Genomic DNA, 25,658 nt, shown 5'->3' on the forward strand with positions numbered 1-25,658 from the left:
TGCAAGCATATGTCATTTAAATATTAACTATCATATAAAAATGGCAGCCTGGTTGTTTAGAAGCCATGATCTGGTACCAGTCATTCCCAAATTTCCCTGATGCATTCGCAGTCGCTCAGAAAGTGCTATTACATCTGTGCCAATCCGCAGCCAAAGGACAGAAAAAATCTTTAATAACTCTTTCTCTGCTTTGGTTAAGTATTCTATATATTCGTGGTAAATAACAGGTTTACCAACATAGGAGAAAATGTGTTAGTGGCTTAAAATTTTCCATAGTGGTAGAAGATGGACGGTGAGGTCGGCTAAATAAGCTAAGCTCAACAGAAACTTCCATTAAAAATTCAAATGAATATAAATTGCTACTACATAAAACTTACATCATCAATATCATCGTCTATAAAAATGAGTACCATATTTGCATCACATTATTTCTAGATGCTGTTAGCTCACTCCTTTTTTTTTTTTTTTCATAAAGGACAATCACTAAATTCCTAGTTACGGCACAGTAACCTCAAGTTGCTAATAGAATCAACTCATAACAAACAAGTGTGAAGACATGTAAAAACCACCCTGCTTTAGAAGTAGAAAAAGGAATGAATACATGTTTTGCTAGGAGGAGAAGTGCATTTTATGTTAACTATCCTAACTGACAGTGTAGACACTGCCTGGACTATTTAAACCTTCTAGTAACTGATAGGTAATTGCTCATTTGCTGACTGTAGTGGCGCACGGCAGACAGAAGCTGTGAGAGAAACCATCCTTCCTTGCTAATGTAACATGTAGAACTTGCTGCTACCACAACACTCAATGCTCACAGTACTGAGTCGTCTTTAATGCAAACACACATTTTCTGCCTTGCTTCTATGTTTTCCATTATAATGCAACAGGAAAACAGTGTACATTGCATTCCATCCCTGTGAGGTTTGCATAAGCAGTTGCAAGTTAGACTAAATATTGTATTGCTCTTATTACAGTGGATAAATATTTCAAAGTTTAGGAATTAAATATTTTATTTTTCAGTATGCTCTCTGCCACTATTATGAACTTTTTACAGCTTCTTCATTCATGGGAAATCTTTAGGGTTTCCTTTTTTAAATGTAAGACTATTATTTGTTTCCCCAAACAGAAGCAGATCAGAGTTAACAAATAAGTTCAATAAATCACTTAATACTTGGTGTTACTAAGAACAGTATGCTTCTTCATATAGAGAGACTTTTCTAAAAGGCATGTATCTTTTATCATAATAAAAGTTTGCTAACAAAAAAATATATCAAGTAAACATTACATTTTTAAGTATACAATTTCTCTCTTCATTTTTATAATAGCACAGGTTTCTTGTCATACATCTCTTTACTTAACATGGGTATTTCTCACACTAAATTAAGACAACACATCCAAAGACAAGCATGTCCTGAGCTGTTTGGTTGAAATTTCCCACAAAATAAGAAACCAAGAAGCTGTTTATACATTTGCCTTAAAAGAATCAGACTAATTATGTTAACTGATTGATTAATATATGAAGTTCTTTGTCCAATTATTAAAACTACAAAGAGACCAGGGAGCAATTTAAATGTCTAATGCACCTCAAAGCCTCTTTCTTTAAGGTTAATTATAATTCTAAGCAAAGCTACTCTAGAGAGGCCCCTTAGGTTTTATGCAGGTTTAAATAAAATAATAACAATAACATTACCTCATTGGCCAGCTCCAGGAGCACTGGGGCCGCTCCATTTCTCCCCACTCCATTCAGGTACCTAGACAGACAAAGCCAAGTGGTAATGCAGTGACAAGAAAAGGCCAGCATAGACTTGTCAGCATCCCCTGTGTGTATACATTTCTCCTGGGCAAATGCCTCGCTTAACTCTGATTAAAGTATGCTACTGTCATAGGAAAGCATTGAAGGGAAAAGGAAAACAAAAACAACTTATCTCAAAACCACTGGCAACTTACTAACTGAAGTTAGGGGCGTGAGGTATGAGCACATCAGGTTCCCTTCCCTTCCGTGAAGATGGAAGTGATTTTGAAAAGAACTAGCCCTATCACCAGGCTTCATCTACACCACAACCACCTTATGCAAAGGAAATAAGTTTACTCTTCGGGTCTGAAAAAAAGCATCCACTGGTTGACACCTTATTAAGAAACAAATGGAGCAGACTTGTCATCGGTGGGTCAGCACACCTTGTCAGGCAATACAAGCCATCATCTTATGTGCCCTGGATTTCTATCATAACCTCCATCCTTCCTCATTCCCTAACCCAGCTATAAAAAAACAACAACAAAAAAACCTCCCCAAATCCATCCCAGACATGGAAGCCAAAGTGATTTTTTTAAAGCAAAAATTTGAATGTGCCATTCTCCTCAAAACATTTCACAGTCCCACATTAAATCTCAAGGCTCAAATATAACCACTTAATACCTCTTATAAATTTCTTCATAATCTGGTTCCCACCTATTTTCCTTGGCCAGTCTCATCTGTAATCACTGTTCTGCACTCCAACCTTCACCTGGAGAACTCATGATTCAGCTTACATATGACTTTCTTCAATCCACCACAAGCCAGGGGTAAGTTAGGTGTCCCAAGGCGCAACTGATAAGCACCTTGTGAATCTCTCCATCACTTAACACAGCAGCATATTTTATATGCCTAGTTACTTGTCCACCTCAAACCCATTTCCGACCAATGCAGGGTTGAAAGCCTGATGAGGGTAGAGGAATTGTATTTTATTCAATTTATTATGCCTAAAACAGCTTTTGGCTTATAATAGGTGATTGCATTATTCATATATATTTTTTTCTTTAATAAATGACTGATATAATAACTTTTAAAAGCCATACTGGACAAGAAAAGACATTCGATATGGATGTTTTCTATAGAGTATGCTGTTTGAGTGAATAAATTAATAATATCTGTTTGATAGTAAAAATCAAAGTCAACAGATGAGGTCTTCCATATAACTACCACAAGCAGATATTAAATTATATTATTTCACAAATTTGATTATGAAAATGTATGATTTTTCCTATGAACAAAGTGGGGAAATGTAAATTATTCAAGGTAGGTAGTCTCAGGATCATTATACCTTCAAAGTAATTATAATAAGTTCATTTTCTGTATATTGGGGACCTCCTTGAAAAAACCGTCTAGGAATCTAATTGAGAAATAAGCACTCTCAGAAGAAAAGAAAAAAAAAAGGCAAGTGTGGTTTAGAGAAAGGCCCCTGGGAACCAGCTTAGCTCAGAACCTCACATCAACTCACAACATTTCCATTACATTGACAGGGCTGCTCCGGAAACAACCAATCCATTTGGTCAAGTCTGACCAACTAATCCTGTGTTCAAAGCCACCAAACATGCACATTTGTTAAGGGTTCAGACTCCGGGTCAGATTAGTTAAGACTATACTGTATTAGGATATCTTCACAACTCTCTATTCAACATTCACTTATCCCACAAATATTTCTGAGAGCTAACTTGTACTGGGCCTATTCCAGGTTCTGAAGGGGGAGCAGAGAACAAAACTTCCATGGTTCCTGCCATCACAGAGATAATACTGCAGTGGAGAGACAAACAATGAAAACACAGAAATACATACATAATATCATGATATACTCTACGGTAAAATGGAAGCTCAGACGGGTTGGTCGGGAAGCCATCTCTAAGGCAGTGACACGTTGGTCGAGGCCCATAAGAAGGCAAATGGTGAGCCATGGGAGGAAGATGATTCCCAGCAAAAGAACAGTAAGCACAAATGTCAGGAATGTGCCCGGGGTGTGCGAAGACCAGGAAAGGCTCTAGTGTGACCAGAGAAGAGTTTTGAGAGCTGACTGGAAATAATGAAAAAGAGTAGCTAGACCTCAGACCACTGCCTATGCCAGAGAACTGTCGTTTGGAATCAAAACTCCATGGTTTCACGTAAATGTTGCATTAACCATTAACCAATGGAGCGCCTCTACTAAGTTTAAAGGACAGGAGATAGTCAAACAATAACCCACTATATCTATATAGAAACATGTTCGTACTTAATACAGTGGAAATTCCTAATTATGAGCTTGTTAAAAGCTGCCTAGTTGCCAAGAAACAAAACCCCAGGGTACTGATGAAACCCGTCTGGGCTCTCTTAGCTGGTGAACAGCAAAGCTCTGACACTGAACCCCATCTCCCAAGGTCGACTGAGGGGCCTTCAAATGTTGAAAAGGGTAGGCCTGCTTCTGAATATATTTATTCTCCAATTTGTTTCCTAACTATATTCTGTAACACTTCAGAAGTGCTGGGGAAAAGAAATTAAGTGAAAATTAATTTGAAGTTGTTAAGTTTTCCTTTTTGGGAACTTTGTCTTCTATACCAAGGGACAGATTATTTTTATTCAAATTTTAGAAATGCAATCAAAGGAGCATACGAATTACAGAAAATATTCAGTGAGGACATGATCAGAAATTCCTAATGCTACCCTTCTCTGCATCCTCAAAACATCTTGTGCAAACCTGCAGTATAGACTTTCCATATATTTACAATGGTTTGTTTCTCTCTCCAATTGGACTGGAAGCTCTTTGGGAGAGGCCTACCCAAATGAATGCTGAACCTACATCCAACAGATCCTTAGCAAAGATCTGAATTATAACAGATATAAGGATGTGATTATGGATACTACATTAAGGTGACCTGTGCCATCTTCCTAATACCTATTTGTAAAGTAAAGCTACTTTGCACAGAAGCTATGTGTCATCCTCTAAGTTTTGCCACAGGAGGACTAAGAAATGTTTACCTTGTGGGTGAAACCATCCTTAAAAGATCTTCATGGAAAGTCCATTTTATGTTTTTTTGAGTATGAAAGATTTATTAGCATCTAAGATTAAAATAATATGTACTGATTTAAAATATTTTTTGAAGATTTTATTTATTTATTTGAGAGAGAGAGAGCATGCTTGTGAGCACAGCTGGGGGAGGGGCAGAGGGAGAAGCAGACTTCCACGCTGAGCAGGGAGCCTTCTGTGGGGCTGATCCCAGGACCCTGGATCATGACCTGAGCTGAAGGCATACGCTTAACTGACTAAGCCACCCCGGTACCTCTGATTTAAAATATTAAAAGGTTATTTGATGTTTATTATTTTCACAATAATTATAATGGTAGAACTTCAAAAACCTACCAGAATTCTATTCTAAGTTTACAGCTGAATATCAAGTTTGTTGATTCTACCTTTAAAATTTCTGGAGCCCATCTCCATGTATGCGGTTGTTTTCCCACTAAAACAGAGCAGTTGAGGACAGGTACCATGTCTTACTTATATTTGTATACTTTATTCCTAGCTTGGTAGATGGGACACAGTAAGTGCAAAGTAAATTGTACTAATTAAACAAAAAAGTGGTTCAAATTTTCAGAAACTAATTTTGTCATGCAATATCAATAACATATTTGAGCTAACCTTTCTCCATGTGAATATCTGAATGAAACTCAATTGATCTGATTCTCTAAAGCTAATAAAGCTGTCCCTCCAACAGTATGTGTTGGAAGAAGGCAAAAGATGGGAGACAACATTTCTAAACCTTGCTATTGATGGGGATTTGCAAATCTGACCACTTGTGAATGTGTCTGTGTGTGTGCATACATGTCCCTGTGCAACAGTCGGGATGGACCTAAATAAATTTTACCACGTATGTTTCCTGTTTGGAAATAAAATGCCATTACTACAGGGGGAAAGAATAGAGTTGTTTTCAAAATGAACACTCAACTGTATCTGCACATACACAACATGAAGAAGTGAGGAAATTTCCTCAATAACTCAAGAGGTTGAGAAAACATTTTCAGCTGATATTTGGATACTTTGAACTTTCGGTTAACCACGACGGAATCACACTGTGGACTATATGGTTTATAAATGCAGACTTTGAATTCTGAATTGCGATCATCTCAACACTAGCAAGAATGCAGAGACAAAGGAATTCTCTGACAGCGCTATGGGGAAACCATTATAACCTTTCTAGACAGTAATTTGGCAACATATAATAAAATTTTTAAATGCTCATTATTTGCACCAGTAATTATATATATAGAAATCTTAAAAAACTAATCCAAAATGCAAATACTTACATACCAAAATGTTTGTCATAGTATTATTTTTATATTACAACATTGGAAACATATATGTTCAACAGAGTTATAATTCAGTAAATTATGGTACTTCCATATGATGAAATAATGCAATCAATAAAATGTTTACAAAAAGCTTTCTACAAAGTGATATTATGTCATACACATTTTCCAAGTATAAAATTCAGGATTCACAATAGTATATACAGTATGACCTCATCTATATAAAAATGGATTAACAAAAGACTAGAATGAAAAATACCACAGTGGTTATCAGTGGCTGCTACAATTACGAGTGAACATGCATTCCTTTCTATACCATCACAAGTGTGCTTAATTTCTACAATATGCAAGTATTACATTTATAAAAGAAAAAGAATTTTAAAAAGTATTAACATTGTCAAACTGCTTACATATATTTTGATATAACACAATTTGCCTTTATTATTATCAGCTGGAAAACTCTCTTACGGCCAATGTACCTTAGAGAATACAAAGACGTTAAACCAGCATGTTCACAAGAGGCTGTGTGGTCAATCCACGTGAAAGGTAACAATGTGGCCCATCTCCAAGCACAGAGTACAGGGCAGAAAGCCAGGGAGCAGAATGGTCAAGGGAGAAATTGGTGAGACTCCTTTCTTATTAGTCTGTCCATTACAGCCTAACTTCACATTTTTGCTTCAAAATGTTGTGACTCCTTGAAACAACTGAGAGTCTCACATTTAAATAAATTTATAAATATATATAAATATATGTGTATATATTTCTGTATTCTCATTATTGCTCACCCAAATGTTCATTATTAAGTAACCGTATTGACAGGAAAGAATTTTATTTCTGGCTTGACCTACTCAAATAATCCAATAAAGTACGTTCATACCTCAGTAAATAAATATACTTTCAAATGAAACTAAAATTTTAAAAAGCAGCACTGAGAGGTCTTAGAAATCATCTAATTAAAATAGCCTTTAAACAACAATGAAAATGACTGTCAGGGGGCAGTCCCACAGCCCGTAAGTAGATCTCCAAATTTCTAGGAAAGGCTCTATTTTCTACTGTCCATGTTACCAAGGCTTTAAAGACCAGACATAGAACCAAACTTTTATACGATGGCCTAAGGCAATCATTTTTACAAACAAAAATGTACTTTTTGACAGGTAAGTAATTTTTCAGTCTTTCTTTGGAGGGTCTGGATTCCAACGCTATTGTTGACTTCATAGCACTTTGTAAGCCATTCTTCATTTTTCATGATTGATTTACATTATAACTTTCATTCAAATATTGATGTCACTGAGGAACTATAACTTTCGAAAAAATCAATTCAAATTCTACAAAGACTTGTTTAGAGGGGAATTCTCCTAGACACAAAAGTGTGCGTGCTTATGTGGTGTGTGTATCTTTAACAGACACTACTACTGAAAACTGAACGCATCTCTTATTATACGTGGCACAGTGTATAATTTTTTAAAAGGCTAACTTCAATAACTTTTCAATAAACACTTCTCAATTCTTAAAAAATGACTTTACAGAAACACAATACCGATATTTACTCTAGATACTCATTTCATTCATAAAATATTCGTGCATAAAAATCATTCATCTAAAATCGGTGGTGTCACTCTCACCACAGAAATGTTGATCTGTCAATCTTAGGTGTAATAATTTAAGAGCATATTTCAGACAGTTTTCCTTTCCAATACGTCCTTGAAATACTTTAGAAACCAACCAACAATGCTAATGCAAACCATTCCCATTTACAGTTATAAATTATTCAGTCATATTACAAAGACAGTAACATTTTGAGAATTTTTTTTAGAAGAGCTACTTTAAACATTCTGTTTTAGAACAGAGGTTGAAAACTATTTATAATAAATTAGGCTGAAATTAAAATATCCCCTGGACACTATGTTGTTGATTTAATACCGAGATTTTCTTTTTAAAATACAAAACCCCATTTAAAATGTGACAGTTGTCTTTTATTACCTATCTCCGTACGTCCTTACTTGACATGTCTTTTTTTTTTCCATCTCTAAAATGGCAAACCCAATACCTATGATGCAAAATAGAAGTGAACCAAATTCAATCTTATTTTCTAATGTATTTTTCATCTTGTTGATCTAAAGAAATAAAACTTGATTTGAGAACTTTCACACATGTATGTAGATACATGTGTGTATTAACATGCATCTATACAAGATATGCACTTACAATAAGTTTAAAGTAGCCAACTGAGATTTCATAATACTGTAAGGATTTCCTACATAGTATGCATACACACAATCAAGATAGTCTCACCATATTTCTAAACAAACCATTTGAGAAATCATTCAAAAATATACCTGAAGTCTTAAGACTTATATCACAACGCCCTGAAATGTTATATAGACAATTAATTTAGTAACCTAATTTATTCATAATTAGTATTACAATTAATAGGTACTATGATACCCTCTAGTGGGGCAGGCAGGTCATACCTCTGATAATAACTTTCGATCGCTTCTGAAGTATGATGTTTGGCATGTGTTCTTTTAATATGTTTCTGAAACAAAACAAAAAAAGATCTTTATGTCATGTCACGCATCAGGTTCAGGAACAGAATGACACATCTCTTCATCCCAATATCTAGCACACAGGGCAAGGTGGATAATAGTTTGGGGATTTGGGTGGTGGTAGGTCTTTTTTCCTTCTTCTCTATGAATCTATGCATTTTAATCTCTACTGCCTGGCCAGGACGTCTTCAGCCTGTACCTCAAGGTACAGTATATATGTAAAAGCCAACAGGGTCATAGTAATTGAATCCAAATAAGTTTGCTTAGGGTTGCAGAGGGCAAAGAAAAACTTGTTCCCTCTTTCAACCTTTGTATTAATTTTCCCTCAATTCAATTCCATCTAAGTCCTCTGCACTCTAGTTTTACAATCCAATTGCCATTTTTAACCAGGAAGAACATTGCTTAAAAACAACTTATTTGAAAACTACAAAAAGTAATTCCATAGAGACTTGCCACTTGACTGACACCTGTCATCTCATGATAAATGACTCCATTTTCTGCCTCTCTTGCCTTCTGCCACTCCAGCAATGGTCATTTATCATCATCTCTGTCAGCAATGGAAAGCAGCACTGACAGTGCAAGTCAGCAAACATTTAGCACATGGAACCACGCAACACAGGGAAATTATTATTGTCAGAATAATAATGGTTTAGCATAATTTATTACAGGTCCACCAAATAAGCAAAGGCTAGATGTTATTAGACAGATGGATGGGTAGGCTTGGCAGGCCTCCACTGAGACGCAGGCGGTGCTTGATGTGGAAAGGAGAACACCCTCCAACCCAATCAGAGAGCTGGCAGTTCAATTACAAAGAAATAAAGGGACATTCATCATTCAATTAGGCACCTGTCAACCCTCACAAAGGAGAAAACTTCTAACCTGGTACTCCTGGGAGAAGATGCTCAGCAGAGTGGCCTGCGATTGACTGGAACAAATAAAAGAAGGACAAAGTTAATTACTGGAGTGCACGGCAAAGAAACAAAAGAGAAAGGAGCTTCAAAGGTAGGCCTGCTGCCCTGTAATCTAACAGAACATGAAAACAAGTGTGGAAAAGTTGTTCCAGATGAACACCTCAAACAAAGGCTTCCTGCTGCTAGGTCAAGGAGACAGAAAAAGGGAAAGGGAAAAATATGGATGGTCTTGGAGCAAACGATCATACAATTTGGACGTTTTTTAAACTTTAGAATGATTATAAATCACGTCTGTAGCGTGCAGTTATGTTAAAACAGACCAAGAGGAGGCAAGGTTTATTTCCATTAATAAATGATAAGAGTCAAATCCCAGAAACAGCGGAGAACATGCAGTTCACTCACTGGCAGCATTCTAAATTTAGTTTGTTAGCGGACAGGTATCCTCTTCTGCAGCTATCTCAGAGTCGGGGGAAAAACTTTGGTCTTCCCTAGCTAGTACCACCGAGAGACCACTGGAACATTCCTACTGACACTAGCGGGCTTTGAAAATAGAAGTTTTCACAGCAGAAAGCCGAGGTCCTGGGAGTATGTCATTCCCAAAGATGGCCAGAAGCCTTATGCATCCAGGACGCCACACAATGTCAAACACCTGGCAGCGAAACAACCTGGAAGACACTCTTTCCAAGTGGGAATTTGCCTCTCACAATTGTGAACGTTTAGAAATAGAACGGAATTTTTTTTTTTAAAAAGCAATCAATACCCTACCGCTACTCTTTTTGATTGCCCTCTGTAGATTATCTACCTTATCATATCTTGAGAACAATTCATTATTTTTGATATATTTTCCTACGAAATGCCATCTGAACAAATTACAATGTTAATAGTTTGACTTTTATGGTACACCAAAGCACTATGAATAATTAAAATTTTTCTATGCGTGAGTGAAACCTCTTAAGCTCATCACAGGTAATTTGGAGAGTGTGAAATAAAAACAAGACACCATATTTCTTTACTCGCTGCCACTGTGTTGTCATCTGCACACCATCACCAATTTGGCTTCGAAACCCTTTCCATTCTCATCAGACTACAAAAAAACAGGTTAAAAAAAACCCCACAAACACTGTAAAAGTTTAGCAAGGAAAATCAATCATTACTAAAGAATTGCTTTAATAACTCAAAAGCACTGAGATTGAGTAAAAATTATAAAACAATTATAAACTCACTATAGTCCAATTTTTTCAGTTTCCCTTTAAAAATGGAAGCTACCTTTGAAAGAGCCAATTTTACACATAAAATCTTCCTATTATTTCTGGCTTGCCTGAACTTCATATGAAATCACATACCCCAGTAGGGTTTCTGACAACCAGAGTCTGAAAAAAAAAATGGCAAAATTAAGCCCAGATCCTTCTGTACTGAATAAGTCAATACATGAGATATTTATGTGCAGTAAATAGACCCCCTCCTCATTGTACAGCAAAATATATGTAGGTCAGCCATTTAATGATAGACAAAATGTCAGTCTCCAAGGTCAGAAAATATGATGGAAATAAATGTGCTTGTAATGGGCAAGTTGGGGACCAATGACTAATAAGGAGGAAACAAAACTGTGAATAAAACAGAAGTGTAACTGTGGATGCCCAGAATGGGAGAGTAAGAGACAGCTGGAGAAATAAGTTCAGGAATAAACAGTTTCAGAGTGAGAAGTTGGTCACCAGTTGAGAGTACTGTAAAAACGGAGGATGAGATAATGTGTTTAGTCAGGAAACTATCTTTAAACTGTTTAGAAGTCAATTCAGCATCAACTGTGGACAGAGCCTATGGAGTAACCAACGGCCAATGGGGTTAGAGAGGACATTCCAGGAGGAGGTAAAAACTGGCCTAGACATAAAGAGAGCAAATAACATACTTAGCATAGTAAAAAAGACTGTCAGACCTGGGTCCAAAATCCTTTGGGTTTGGTTGACTAGACAAAGCTGTAGAGAGCTGAATGTCCTCTGCCAGTTTATTTGCCAACCAAGCTGGGTTCATGTACCTGCTAAGCTTATAGAAGAGTGTTCTGAACAAGACTCACACCGTAAAGAGCAGGGAAGTATTAGTGTAACCAAGGCATTGACTCCAGCGTATATCATGTTATTTTCCTCCGGAGTGTTAATCCTGAGAAGATATTCCAAAGGGAAGGAGGCAAGTAGAGGTTAGAGCAATCATAGTCTTCAAGGGTACAGCTCTGAAGAGCTTACCACATTTGCCCTTCCCCCACAGCAGCCTCCCAGTGTTGGATCTGATTGGCTAAGAGTGCAGAAGTTTTGGTATAAATTCGACAATCAACAGGTTCACAAGGAATATGGTCTGCAGCTAAAGAAGAGGGGAGAAAAGGACACTGCATAACTGAAAAGTCTATCTTGAACACCACAATCAGTCAGCAGTACTCACTGAGCATCTATACCGTCCCAAGGTCATGGGTAGGGGGAAATATACCATCACGATAAAAAAAAAAAAGAAGAAGAAAGAAAAGAAAAGAAAAGAAAAGAAAAGAAAAGAAAAGAAAAGAAAAGAAAAGAAAGAAAAGAAAAAGAGAAAAGAAAAGAAAAAAAAGAAAAGAAAAGAAAAGAAAAGAAAAGAAAAGAAAAGAAAAGAAAAGAAAAGACAAAACTAAGTAACCAACTTAGAGGAAATTTTCAACATGTATGTGCAACCAAAAAAGCAAAAATTAGAACACTGTCAAGTACCAACATATTTTTTAGGGATCTAGTGAAGCAAATCACACTCTGTATACTCACATATTTCAAGACTACACTGGCTTTGGAGCCTAGATGTGTCACTTAGCGTATATGTGTTTTAGATTTACATGTTCAAAAACAGAGTCACTTAGGGGCGCCTGGGTGGCTCAGTTGTTAAGCGTCTGTCTGCCTTTGGCTCGGGGCATGATCCCAGGGTCCTGGGATGGAGCCCCACATCGGGCTCCCTGCTCCACTGGGAGCCTGCTTCTTCCTCTCCCACTCCCCCTGCTTGTGTTCCCTCTCTCACTGGCTATCTCTCTCTCTCTCTGTCAAATAAATAAATAATCTTAAAAAAAAAAAGAGTCACTTATTTTGCACAAATAACCAAGATACATTATTAAAACCTCTTCAAAAATCAGTTTTGTCTTTTTTACCATGCTACCCTCCCAGATTAAGCACCTTATCCTGCAGCTTTCTGGAAAAAAAAAAAAAAAGGGCAAGCTGGGGGACCCCTAGAATGGCTATATAAAACCTTGCCCGAGTCATGTGAGTGGCTACACAGAGCAGGAGCAGTCATACTGCAGCAGTGGGGAAGCAAGCATGAGGTCAGAGCCAACACAATGAGGATGGTGGCACAGAAGAGGGAAAGAGCCCGGGGCCTTGGGAACATTGTTGAGCTGCTCAAGCAACCACGAACTGAACTGCCCCTGTTCCATACTTCTTCTGAGTAATAATATATGCCTTTTTTCTTAACCTTCAGAAAGAAGGAATAAACCCACTCAGGTTTCTATGTGTCCTGGAAATAGGACACATAATAGAGGGAGGAGGAGAAAAGGTACTCCATCATGATGGCACGTGTATGGGATGCGCTACTTGGAAAGGACTGTCCATTTTTGTACTTTCTAATTCTCTTCTTAGCTGGAAGTTACTGTATTTGGCTTCCTTAAAATTGTTCCTCTGCCTGTCACTGTGTCACTAAATTGATGTGCCCAGAGATAATAAATTGGGGGGTGTGTATATGATTTTTCCATACAGATTTTAAATTCTTACAGGGTACTATTTACTCTCACTTGACATTGCATTCAGGACTCTTCAAACCCCAGATATATGAAAAGGTGATATACCAGCTCCCCATTCAATATTTAATTCAACATGTCCCCAGATCTGTCCAGCTTAGATATTCAGTGACCTGAAAGATATTAGAGAAAATGAACACCAGAGGGGTTCATGAGTGCTGCAGGACTCAGCACAGTCCTAGTTGCAATTCAACTTTCATATAAGGGGGAAGTCCTCACGTTCCCAGGTGGAGACTTAAAGAAAAAAAAAAAAAGGAATCTTAAGGAATGAGATACCACACATTTTACGTTCTTCCTCTTCTCAAGTACCCAACCTCTGAAAAAAGACCATAATTTTGCTACAGAATCTGGGAAGCTTAAATATCTACACTTTACTGAGCTCAAAATTCTTTGAGCAAAATAAATATTATTTCTGGGACTCAGAAAGCAGTAAACCAATTCAAAGGGAGATGAAACAGGATATTCCTACAAAGAAATAGACTTGAAGACTCATGGTTACGAGGCGCAATTCTCTAAGTCTGTGAAAGAACGCAGTGGAACACTGGCTCTATGTGGTTAATGATTCAGAGTACTGGTCAAGGAAGGTCTTCTATGACAGCACTGCACCTGCCCTCCCTCATTGCACCTTCCTATACACCTACACACAAATTCCAAATGGAGACCCTTTTTTCCCCTTCTAAAATCAAAATGAAATTTAATAAGAGAGCAAGACTTGGTACAAAAAAATACCACTTTTTTTTTTTTTCAGGAACATATAATGTAAAATGGAAAGAATCTGGAGAGAGATTACTGATACTCTGATACTGGGGGTAAGGGGAGGAGCATACAGAAGGAGAAAAATAGTTAAATTCAAGACATAGAGAAATATTTATGCATTCTACTTACCCACCACCCAATTTCCTCTCTTCCCAACTTTCAACTTTATACCAAGGTTGCAGACCATATTCTTTTTTTTTTTTTTTGAAGATTTTATTTATTTATTCGACAGAGATAGACAGCCAGCGAGAGAGGGAACACAAGCAGGGGGAGTGGGAGAGGAAGAAGCAGGCTCATAGCAGAAGAGTCTGATGCGGGGCTCGATCCCACAACGCCGGGATCACGCCCTGAGCCGAAGGCAGACGCCTAACCACTGTGCCACCCACGTGCCCCAGACCATATTCTATGACCAATCATGGCAAATATTCCCATAAATGAGTATACAGATGGCAGCATTAAGCTTAGCAATAGTCAATTATCAAAAAGAAAATTTTTGAAAGGCTCCAGGTGTTACATATATGAAAAAAGAGTAATTGTCTCAGGCTCTTAACTAACCTTGCTGGTAACCTGAAGTCACAAATAAAACAGCTCTACAAGACCTAAAATTTATATGGATATTTACTCTGTGCTAGAAACCACACTGGGCACTTTGTTTTACCCCCACCACAATGCTCTGAGGTAGGTACTATTATCTTCCTTATTTTAAAGATGTGGAAATGAAGGAAGAGAAGTTAAGTAATACACACAACTGCTTATTTGTGGAGCAGGGAATCAAAATCCTGGTCCAACTCCCAAACCCAAATTCTTCATCTCAGTGCCAACCTGCCTTTCCAACAGTTCCCAGAAATCAGTTCTACATGTCATGTGTACTAATACCCCTGCTTGAGTGTTTATATGGTATCACGTTACACTCCAGACACCCCTGCAAGGTAGGCACTGTTGCTTTTTTAATAGGAAATTGAAGCCACAGATGTTTTGAGCAAATTCTGTGGCCTTAGACAATATTCCCTTAAAAAAAAAAACCCAAAAAACAAATTGCAGTTTTCCTTTAACTAGCTACATAAAAATGCTCTTCTTTTTTGTGTTGAAAGATAAAGGAACTATTGACTTCAAGAAACAATCTAGGATTAAAAAATTGTTGGATCGTTTCCATTATTCCCACTGCAGCTAAGGTATATTTTGTTAATAACCACACCATTGCCTCAAGTGTCTCTATGTGACTGCATATATGTCTTTGGCTCAAAATGCTATTTACTGCATATAAAGCAGCTTTAAATCCTTCCCTGAACAACACAGTATAAATAACCCAGTCTTCTCTATAGAGGACAACACCCTCTACAAGTGTTAATTAAACAATATTTAATGAAGAGTTTCCTAGTCATGAAATAGTATATAGTCTCTCTAAAGTAAAGAGATGTCCATTGTTAGCATTCTGGCATATATCCTTCCTGGGTTTTTACTCTGTGTCTGCTGTGAGTGTGTGTGTGCGTGTGTGTGACTATGCACACACATAAACATTTTAAAAATTATGTTTTTAACATACTTTTTTGTCACGTCTTCATTCTGTAAGATATTAACATTTATCTATGCCATGACATATTACTCTTGTTAAACTATTTTTTTGTGAATAAGACACATAAGAAAAAAAAAACAGAACAAATGTACAGCCAATGAATATATAAAAAAATGAAACCACATAGAGCCACATAGAATAAACAAAGAGAACACTGCTAGCATCCCTAAAAGCACACTACTCACTCACCAACCCTTTCTGCTCACAAACAAACCTGATCTCTATGCTCATCTCTGTCTTACTTTTCTTTTTAGTTTTACCACCCAAATAAGTATCACTAAGTTGTATAGGTGTGCTTTGCCTGTGTGCAAACTTCACATTAATGGAACCACGCAGTGTGCTCTTTTGTATCTGGCCCCTTCGTGGGACAATATGTCTGTGAAAGTCATCCATGCTAATTTAAGCACAGTTAAATCTTTCTCGGTGTTATGCAGTGTATCCTATTGTATTAGTAGATACCACATTTATCTGTTCTATTGCTGACGGACATCTGAATGGTTTTCAGTCTTTTGCTAATGAAAATAACGCTGCGGTGAACAATCCTGCAGACCTCTTGATGCACACGTGCGCATTTCTAAGGAGTACAGATGTGGGAGTGAAATTTTGGGTCATCTGACATGCACATCTCTGGCATCGGTAGATACTGTCAAACAATTTTTCAAAGTGTTTGTAACAATTTTAAAATTCCACCAACTTTAAAGGAAAGTTCCCATTGCTAATCAGCCTTGTCACGTGGCTTAGTGCTTAGTCCATAGCTTGCCTTTTCATTTTCTTTATGGTATCTTTTGAAGTGCAGAAGCTTTTCATTTTGATGGCATTCAATTAATCAATTCTTTAATTTGATTACTCATACTTTCTGTGTCTCTTCTAAGAAATCTTCGCCTACCTATAGTCATGAAACTATTTTCATATGTTTTCTTTTAGAAGCTAAATAGTGCTAGCTCTAACATTGAGGCCTGTGATGTATCTTGAATTAAATCTGTACATTGATAGGAGATAGGAGTTGCAGTTTGTTTTTCTTAGTTTCATACAAATATCTCTTTGACCACACACCATGTGCCCACTGAATTATCACTACTGCCTCTGAGGAAACCAAATACCTGAAGGTCTATTTTGGGACTTTCTAATCTGTTCCATTAACTGATATATTTATCTTTACACAGATCCTACATTGTTTTGATTATTGTAGCTAAACAATGTATATTTAATTTAATTACTAATATATTTAGAATTAAATCAATCATCTTACTAAATGCTAATTGTCTTACCCACTTTACATTCCCCCCTCTCCTTTCTTGTCTTAGTTTCAATTGCTTTAATACTTATTCTTCATCATTGAACACTGGCAATTTGGAAGTTGTATATTCTTTACAAGTTATACCATTCCTTTAATGATAGTCCTATATAATCACATGCCTCCTCAAATGATCATAATTTATTATTAATTAGTGATTAACTGTTGCATGGAAAATACAGAAACTTCACAACACTATCCACAGTTCTCCCCTCCTGCAACATAAGATATTATGGGCATTATTTTCATTCTGCATATATCCTACAGTCATAAGACATTGCTATTGCTTTATATAGTCTCTGTTCATTCAGATATACCAACATATATACCATATCACTGCCCTTCCTTCCTTCTCCACTCTTGCATCTGGAATAACTTTCTTTTAATAAATCCATCAGTACAGATGTGTAGGTGACGTCAAATTTTTATTCTTTCAGTGATAATTCTTTCAGTGTCTTATTTCTCTACCTAGTTTCAGGATTTTTTTTTATCTTTAGTTTTTAGGATTTTTAACTATAGTATTTATTTCCCTTTTTGCTTAGAATCTGTTGGACTTCTTAAATATATGGCTGAATATCATTCATCATTTTGGGAATATTCTTAATCATTATTTCTTCAAACATTGCTTTAGCACTCTCCCTCCTCCTGAGACTCTAAATAAGAGTACTGAGCCTCCCCTTCCTATACCCTCTATCTCTTACTCTGTCTTCAAATGTTCCACCTTTTTGTTATTCTTTGCTATTCTATGTTACATTCTGGGTATTTTCTTCTGTTCTATCTTCCAGTTCACTAATCCCCTCTTCAATAATGTCTAATTTACCGTTAAATCCATCGAAATTCTGTTTTTGTATTTTCCACTTGTAGATTTTCTATTTGATTATTTTTCAAATAAGTTCCCTGTAACATGCTTCAATATTCTTTCTAACTCCTTGAATAAAGTACAATTATAAAAATTCTGTTAGCGTTCCAATAAGTAGAGACCCTTTAAGTCTATTTCGACAGCTTCTACCAGCTTTCATTCATGTTGTTATGTCTACTTATGTAACTGAGTATCTTTCACTATATGTCATTCTACTTGAAAAACTGCTTTATAAATAATTTGAAAACTAAAATGTTATCTTTCTCCAGAGATAATTCTGATTTAATTCTGGGAGTATTAGAAGTCTAGAATCAGCTTAGTCCAATTTCAGGTATTAATTTTGGGGGCCAATGAGGTGAACCTCAAGCTGACATGTAGAGCTGTCTTACTGTCAGTTCATATTTACTCCTAGGGTATGGCCCTTCAGGGTCCTATCTCAAAGCTTGGGACATTTACATGAGCACCCACCTTTGCTGGGCCCTGATTCTTAAACCTTGTATTCTAGACCTATAAAGCTGTCAAAAGTTCTGCTCTGGGCTTGACGACACCTCATAAAAGGGTAAATAGTCCCCTAAAGCCCTTATTTTCAGAAATTAAAAAAATGCATTTCAAACTAACTCATAGATTAAAGAAGAAATCATGATGGAAATAACAAAAATAGATAAAACTGAGCAATGACAGTGGTAATACCAACAGCCAGGAGAAATTTATTGCAAAGATTAGATATTAGGGAGAAAAGAGAAAGGGACTGATTTTATTCTAGGAGATTCTAGGAAACTGGAGATCCTAGCAAACAAAATAAAAAAGGAAAAGAAATGTAATAAGAGAATCAAGAAGCAAGAACTGAAGAGGAGTTGGATAAATTGATCTTTAAGATTCTTTTCTGCTCTAAGTCCACTGTATTTCAAATGTTCTAATTTAGTCTTAAGTACCTAGATTTCTTTCCTTTCTAATTAAATTTAAGTATTAACTTTTAGAAAGAGCCATAACATAAATTAGATAAAGAATAAGAAGCCTGGGTGACAAACACTCAATTTCTTGTGCAAAACTAAAGGTCTGGTCATTTTCCTCTAAAGCAATCCCAATAACTTCAACACAATATATAAATACTAGGTACATTTGTAAGAGGTGTTTCTCAATTCTTCCTACAATGATTTCTTCTGGGTTTTTTTCCCCTTGTTTAATAAATCAGATTAAGCTACATTATAAGAAATGCTCAAATTAAGCTTGTGGTAATTTTATTATGAATGGAGACAGAGAGAGAGAGAGAGAGATAATGACAGATGAATAACAATAACCTATATTTATAATCTTTCCCTTGTTGATTAAAATTCAACTTACTTCCAACTCTACATAGAGTATTAGGTAGTATATCTTTCACCACTTTCTTCATTTATTTCCAAGCATGCTCCTGTCTTCGTGAGCCACAACCTGACTACCTTTCAAACTACTGTCCCTCACTGATTCTCTTCATGACCTAATGTCTTTACTAGAAGCCTTTTGATTCTATAAATTCTATTCAGCCTCCACCCCACAGCAACCTCACTTCTGCCCTCACTCCTTAACTGACACAAAGGTCACAGAGACCTCCTTATCACCCAACCCCAAAGACATATTTCTTATCCTAGCTGACCTCATGGCAACATTTTGCACTTCCTATCCCTCTTTTCTTAAAAATTGTTCCTCTCATGAATTCCAGTGCACTATTTTCTAATAACCTTCCTCCTACCCAGCATTTCAGGGCACTGTTTTTTAACAATTTTCCTCCTACCCTGCTAACCGTCTCTTTCTCTCTTCCACTGTCTGCATATCCTCTTCTCTGCAGTTTCCCAGGGACATCTCTTAAAACTCTTCTCTTTTCATCCTACATGCTCATGCAGGTGAAGGCACTTCCATCTGTGTTCCCGGTAACGACTTCCATAACTGCAAAATGTATTATTTCCAGCCTCCATCTCTACTCAGAATCAGTCTCAATTTTATAGCTCCTTATGGGATTTTTCACCTCTTTGGCTACAAGTTATCTTAAAATTAAATTTACCACCACCAACTTTCCCAGCAATGAGTTTCAGATCCAACTTCCCTTAAATCAATTATTTCTATAAACATGGATGCCTGAGGCAGAAATCTCTAGTCACTCCTGATTCTCCCATCCCCTTCACCCCTGAAACATCTAACAAGTCACCAAGTCTCATTAATTCTATCATCAAAAGTTGTTCACATCTGTCCCTACTCCCCTCACCTGCTAAAGAACTTCCTGAATCACTTCCCTTGCTTCAGCTCTCTACACCCTTTAATCCAACCTCCAATTTACCAACAACGCTTCTAAAATATACTTCTAATTATGTTCCCCTTTGAGCCTGAAAATCCCAAGAGGTGTCAACTACCTACATAACGAAGTTTGAACTCCTCAGCAAAGCACACTTTAGGCCCCTTCTTTCTAACTTCTCACACTCTTCCCCACCTTCAAACCCCCAAGCAGTTTATAGCTTAATCTCACCACATCACTACAAATTACCATGTTCTTTATGGAGTCTGGAATGTTCTCTCTTTATTCTACTTGGGAGAACTTTCACTCTTTAGAGTAATAACTGGGCTCAGGATACTCATATAGAACATATTATCACTATTGAATCAAGTTACTTTAGTGAAAAGAGTATGCCAAGAAATGAAATATCATAGGATTTTTAGCCCCACCCTCTCATTTTAGAAAAGACAAAAGTAAAGATAATAGAGATGAAATGATTTACTCAACATTATAGAAAATGTTATTTTACACCAGGTACAGGTAAATCAAGGAAAAAATAAGTTGTGCTACAAGCAGGACTTAATGGAGTAATACTTTATGTCATTTTAACAGATGGGAATATCACATATTTTTGTTATTTCAGTAACTATAACGTATCTATGACGGATGTGTATAGGCTAAATCATAAATACAAATAAAAAATAAAATATGCTAGAACATATATTATATGACCAGGAGATCCAAAACCCACAAAGTCCCCACCTTCTCACCACCAAACCATGTAATGAATGGGAAATCAAAATTATGAAGTTTTTCCTCCACGACAGTTCTTTTTTTCTAGCACAAAGGTAAAAATTTAAATATGACCCTACAATATGGAAAGTGATCATTTTTCCAGGTAATGTGTCATTTCCCCTGGTTTAGGACCATTTTGCTGTCCTTCAGAATACTAGTTTTCTCCTACAAATTTATGATAGACATCTTTATGTATTCCACAACTATTTTTTAAACAATGGGGAGCATCAAAAGCTGTACTGTCAAGGAAGTACCAATAGGAACAATTGTTTTTATTCTGGAAGTGCTTAAAGCGTAATTGTGAAAAATCACTTAATGTTTCTAGTTCTTAGTTTCATCAACGGCACGTAGAGTTATGACTTTAGAAACCATTTTCATCTTAAAAATTCTACGATTTTTATCAATTCTACAACTTCAAGGTTTAGATTTATTAAATTTCTCTCTGCTTACAGCCCTAAAACTTTTAAGTATAGTTTATCAAAAAAATTGTGTGCCTTAGTCCTAATAATAATGACTTGTAATCATGCTGACATTGGACATTTCTTTGTGGGCCTAACATAACAGGTCTAGTCTAGGTCAATAGCTAGAGTGATTAAATTGTTTATTGAGACTTCTAACCATTTAAAGTAATCAGACCACAGGGTGAGAACATGAAGGAAAATAATTAACTCCTTTCATTCACCTGTGATTATAAGGTACCATGTCCCCCAGTAGAGGTTAAATAATCCCCTCTTGGGTCTAATACCACAACTATTTCACTGCTGAAATCCCAGTCTCCCTCAAATTACCTTATTTTTTTGATACAAGACTGAAGACAGATGTTTAATAAAAGAGCCACCAGAATCTTACCTGAAAAGTTGATTTTTAAAAATTTGTATGTTTACACGTAAAAATATATGCACATATAATAATATTCAAGCTAACAATTAGTCAAGTGTCGAAAGAGGGGTGTTTGTTGTTTTTGTTTGTTTGTTTTTTGTTTTTTAGGAGATCTCTGGCTTGAATTAAATTATCCCAGAAGAGACAAGCAGGCCATGAGGAACTAAAAGGGCTCCACTTCCTTGTAGCAACTTCAAATTGAACGACTGGTTTGGCTCTTAAGATTTTTAATATGGTGGCTGATGTTGTGGAAAATAAAGGTAATCCCTATACTTCAAATAAGGTTAGATTCAGAAGGGCATTTGTCAAAAGGGTTCAAAATATAAAATGAGATACCAAAAAACAATAGTATCAATTTTTATTACAGTGACGAAGTCACTTCTCTGACAAACACCACTCAGCATAATTCAGTAAGCAATCTATGATATTAGTACCATGAATGAGATGAGGTAACTATAACCACTAACCCATAATTGTTATCTTTCTATACCACCGTATCATTTTGGCTTTTCTTCTGCAAAAGCCTTAGACCTAAAATAATACCAAATAACAGTGCTAAATTTTGCTCAGTAATATCCACTGCTAAAAAGATTACTGATTCTGATCCACTTCAGTTTTTTTAAAAAACAGATGTTTATCAAAAGCAAATAAATTAATTTTCCTTTCTCAAGTATTCACCTTAAAATAAAAATTTACCAAGTCATTCTGCCAACTCTGCATCATCATAAATGAAGGAACGAAGATCTTCAGGCGAAAATTCTGTGACCATAAAGCTACTAGTCTATATCTAACAAACATAATTGCTTTTGTAGCCTTTCCACAGGGTAAAAAAGTTTAGAATATTGTTTAAAGCCATTTAAACATTTTCTTATTCTTTTTTCTGTACAGAAGTATGTGTTCTGCACTCCTAATCTTTCTTAATTTAATAAGTCACAGAGACCTTATATAAAATCAGTAAAAATGATTGGCCAAATTCACTTTATAATTGTTACAATTTATAAAAATCACAGTGTCACCTTTACCACTTTCTTCCTAAATAAATTTTCAGTTATATTAACATAATGGCATTAATAATTTCATACTCTTTTCCTGTTTTTTATTCTCTACTCCTCCAATCGCCAAACTGATGTTTTTCATTTAAGAATTTAACAACAAAAAAAAAATGCAGGACTTTGCATAAAAGTAACTTCCTGAAAACTTGGTGCTTTTACATAGCCTCACTAGTGATCCTATGAGGTCAAACAAACTATTTGAAGCCTCAGATGTTATATTTCCCCTACTGCATTAGCTTGGAAAAAAAAATGTAGATTTTCAGTCTTCTCTAAAAACATCATCATCATCATGATATGGACTATAATTAGTCCACAACCACCCCACTTTAATAATAAATGCTGAGTATATTAAAACAACAAATGGAATGCCTTAAAATGCATTAAGCTCTTCTCTTATTAAACACAAAATTTTAACTCTTAACCACAAGCCTTTTATTCTTAATTCACAATCAAATCCTTTTGGCAGTTAATCTCAGCACTTAATGTCATTCACTCCAATAAAACCAATTTTAAATGGCTGTAAATGCCTTCCCTACTTCTCTGTGTGTCTTCAGGGAAACTAGAAGATGAACAGAGATGGACTTCAGTCACTATGACTATGCACAACACAATTACGCTTCCTATACACTAACTTCTGCTAGAATATCCTGTTTGTAACTTTTTCCCATTTTTGTTGCGCTCCATCAGCCTAATAAAGAGTAGATACTCAACAAATACCTACTATCTTGGTGATCATGTGATGATGATGACAAAAATAACAATGATGTTGAAGAACTTTAGGTATCAAGCTCTGCTTTCTTTATCATCACTAAAATAATAGAAGTAGTAGTATATTAGAAACTGGGGGGGAGGGGTGAAGTATCTTATCCAAATTAACAGAGCCAGCATGTGGACATAGCTAGTTGGGCCTCAAACCCTATGTTCTTAATATGGAAACCAAGAAATAAAATTACTTTCAAGAACCAGTACTCTAACATCACATGACTCGTAGTTGCAAAACAACCCAGTTTCAACAACAACAAAAAATGTACCCTGCATCACAAACTTCCACCTTTTTTCCATTAAGTTCAATTCAGCAGATCTGAATTCATCAACCCAGTAAAGTTAATGTGCAACTGGTGACTTTAAATGAATATATCTTTAGCTATAATTTTATTATTAAAAAATTATTATAAAAATTATATATCAAGTTATATTTATACTATATTTATAATTAAGCTTTAAGTAAGCATATGTTCAAGGTCTATAAAAGAAAACATAATTGTAAAAAATGTGTAAGTTTGGGGCTACAGGTGATTTCTTTATTTTTCTTTATTCTTTTTTATGGTTTTAATCTTATTTACATAAGAAATTAAAATTCAGAGAGGAAAATATACCTTTCCTTGCTATGTATACAATATCCTAAAAATGTGACTGCATTTCATGTATGTTCCCAAAAAACACCATTCAACCAAAAAACATAACAGCAGATGCCCTTTATTCTACAGAATTGCCACTTATATTGTATAAGATTCTTCCCAAATCTTGATGTGCTCAGTGCACAAGCAGCACCAAAGAATTGCGTGTCTCAATATTTTGCTGTTAGAAGCTTAAATTCTCTTCTCAGCATTAAAATGAGCTTCAGAGCCTTGCACTCCCTTCCCAGATCAAAGGGAGCCAGAAAGATGGCCTTCCCTGACATAAATGCTAAGGTAACTCAAGATGGCACCCACCTGGGCAAGTGCTTGCCGTACCTGGTTCTTCCCAGAGCTACATGGCCTCATCCTGGGGTCTACCCACAACTTTCAGACGCACCCTAACATCAAGGAGGAAGAATGTGAGTACCTTCAGCCAAATACTCCAGTGCCTTAGGTTAAGTCCCATTTGCTGCTACACTGGCTCTTAGTTCTTCAGACTCAGCCCACAAATCACTGAGGTAAAATTTGCTTCCCAGATTTTTTGTGTGATGGGGATCCTGTTTTTACAAACCTCTCTAGTATTATGATTGCTGGAGAATTTGCTCTTGACAGGAACTTAAGTCCCGTCCCTTGGCCAGCCTTGCTGTTGGGTCCTGCTCCCTATGACAGAGGTCCCTACACGTGCCTCTCTCTACTTCACAACACCTGCTCTGTTTGTTCCCAACTTGTTCTAGGCCATTTAAAGGGGGAGAGGACATCTATAGGCAGGTCCAATTGTCCCCACACATCCCACAAGCCTACTCCATTCCCCTGAGGAAAACTGGATCATGCCCAGCTTTGCCCTACAAGTGACAGTGAAAATGCTGAAAAATCCACTTGAATATAAACTCTTTCAGCTCTAAGATACACACATTTGGTAACATATACTGAAATCTATAAGCACACTGAAAAGGATCAAATGCAGGTGACACTATGAAGAAAGAAATGAACACCTTTTTTTCAAAAGTTTTTCTCTTCAACTTTCCCACACATAAAATTCTAACCAATCATGGGTAGTCATCATTTCAATGAATTGTGTCAAATGAAAAGGGAAAAAGAAAGAGACATTCACCATGAGGCTAATTTACGGTCTCACTAAATCCAGCAGACTGAAGGATTTCATTTAGTCTATCATGAATTTTTAGACCAAAGCAATTCTATTAAAAGCCCTTGAAGAAAAACAAAACAAAACACACCTGAATCTGAACTTGTTATGTCAGCCAACAAAACCTTTTCCTAAATATTATAACAGATATCACATTTTCCACAATTTTGAAAAGCTAACACCAAGGAATTCGTCCCTCTAAATGGGGGGGAGGGAGGGGAACAAAAGTAATTTTTTAAAAATAAAATTTTTCCCCATAAAATAAAACAATACATATAGTACTTTGTAATTTCATATATATAGTCTTAAAATAATACTAGGTATCAGTT

General features: G+C 36.2%; 1 protein-coding gene across 5 annotated transcripts in view; it reads right to left on the minus strand.

Annotated features, from left to right (window-relative positions):
* The window catches only part of CDIN1 (CDAN1 interacting nuclease 1), a 206,956-nt gene that overhangs the window by 146,708 nt on the left and 34,590 nt on the right, over positions 1–25,658 (minus strand). For 4 of the 5 annotated variants that reach the window (XM_002922968.4, XM_034661193.1, XM_034661196.1 and 1 more), the window contains exons 2-4: positions 9,511–9,556; positions 8,557–8,621; positions 1,691–1,751 (exon numbers count right to left, since the gene is read on the minus strand). In XM_002922968.4, the coding sequence (XP_002923014.1) occupies positions 1,691–1,751; positions 8,557–8,621; positions 9,511–9,556 (172 nt within the window). The remainder of the gene's footprint in view (positions 1–1,690; positions 1,752–8,556; positions 8,622–9,510; positions 9,557–25,658) is intronic. The other variant, XM_034661195.1, reaches the window with a different exon arrangement.

This window comes from Ailuropoda melanoleuca, chromosome 5 (genome assembly GCF_002007445.2).
Source record: "Ailuropoda melanoleuca isolate Jingjing chromosome 5, ASM200744v2, whole genome shotgun sequence".
Classification (NCBI taxonomy): Eukaryota; Metazoa; Chordata; class Mammalia; order Carnivora; family Ursidae; genus Ailuropoda; species Ailuropoda melanoleuca.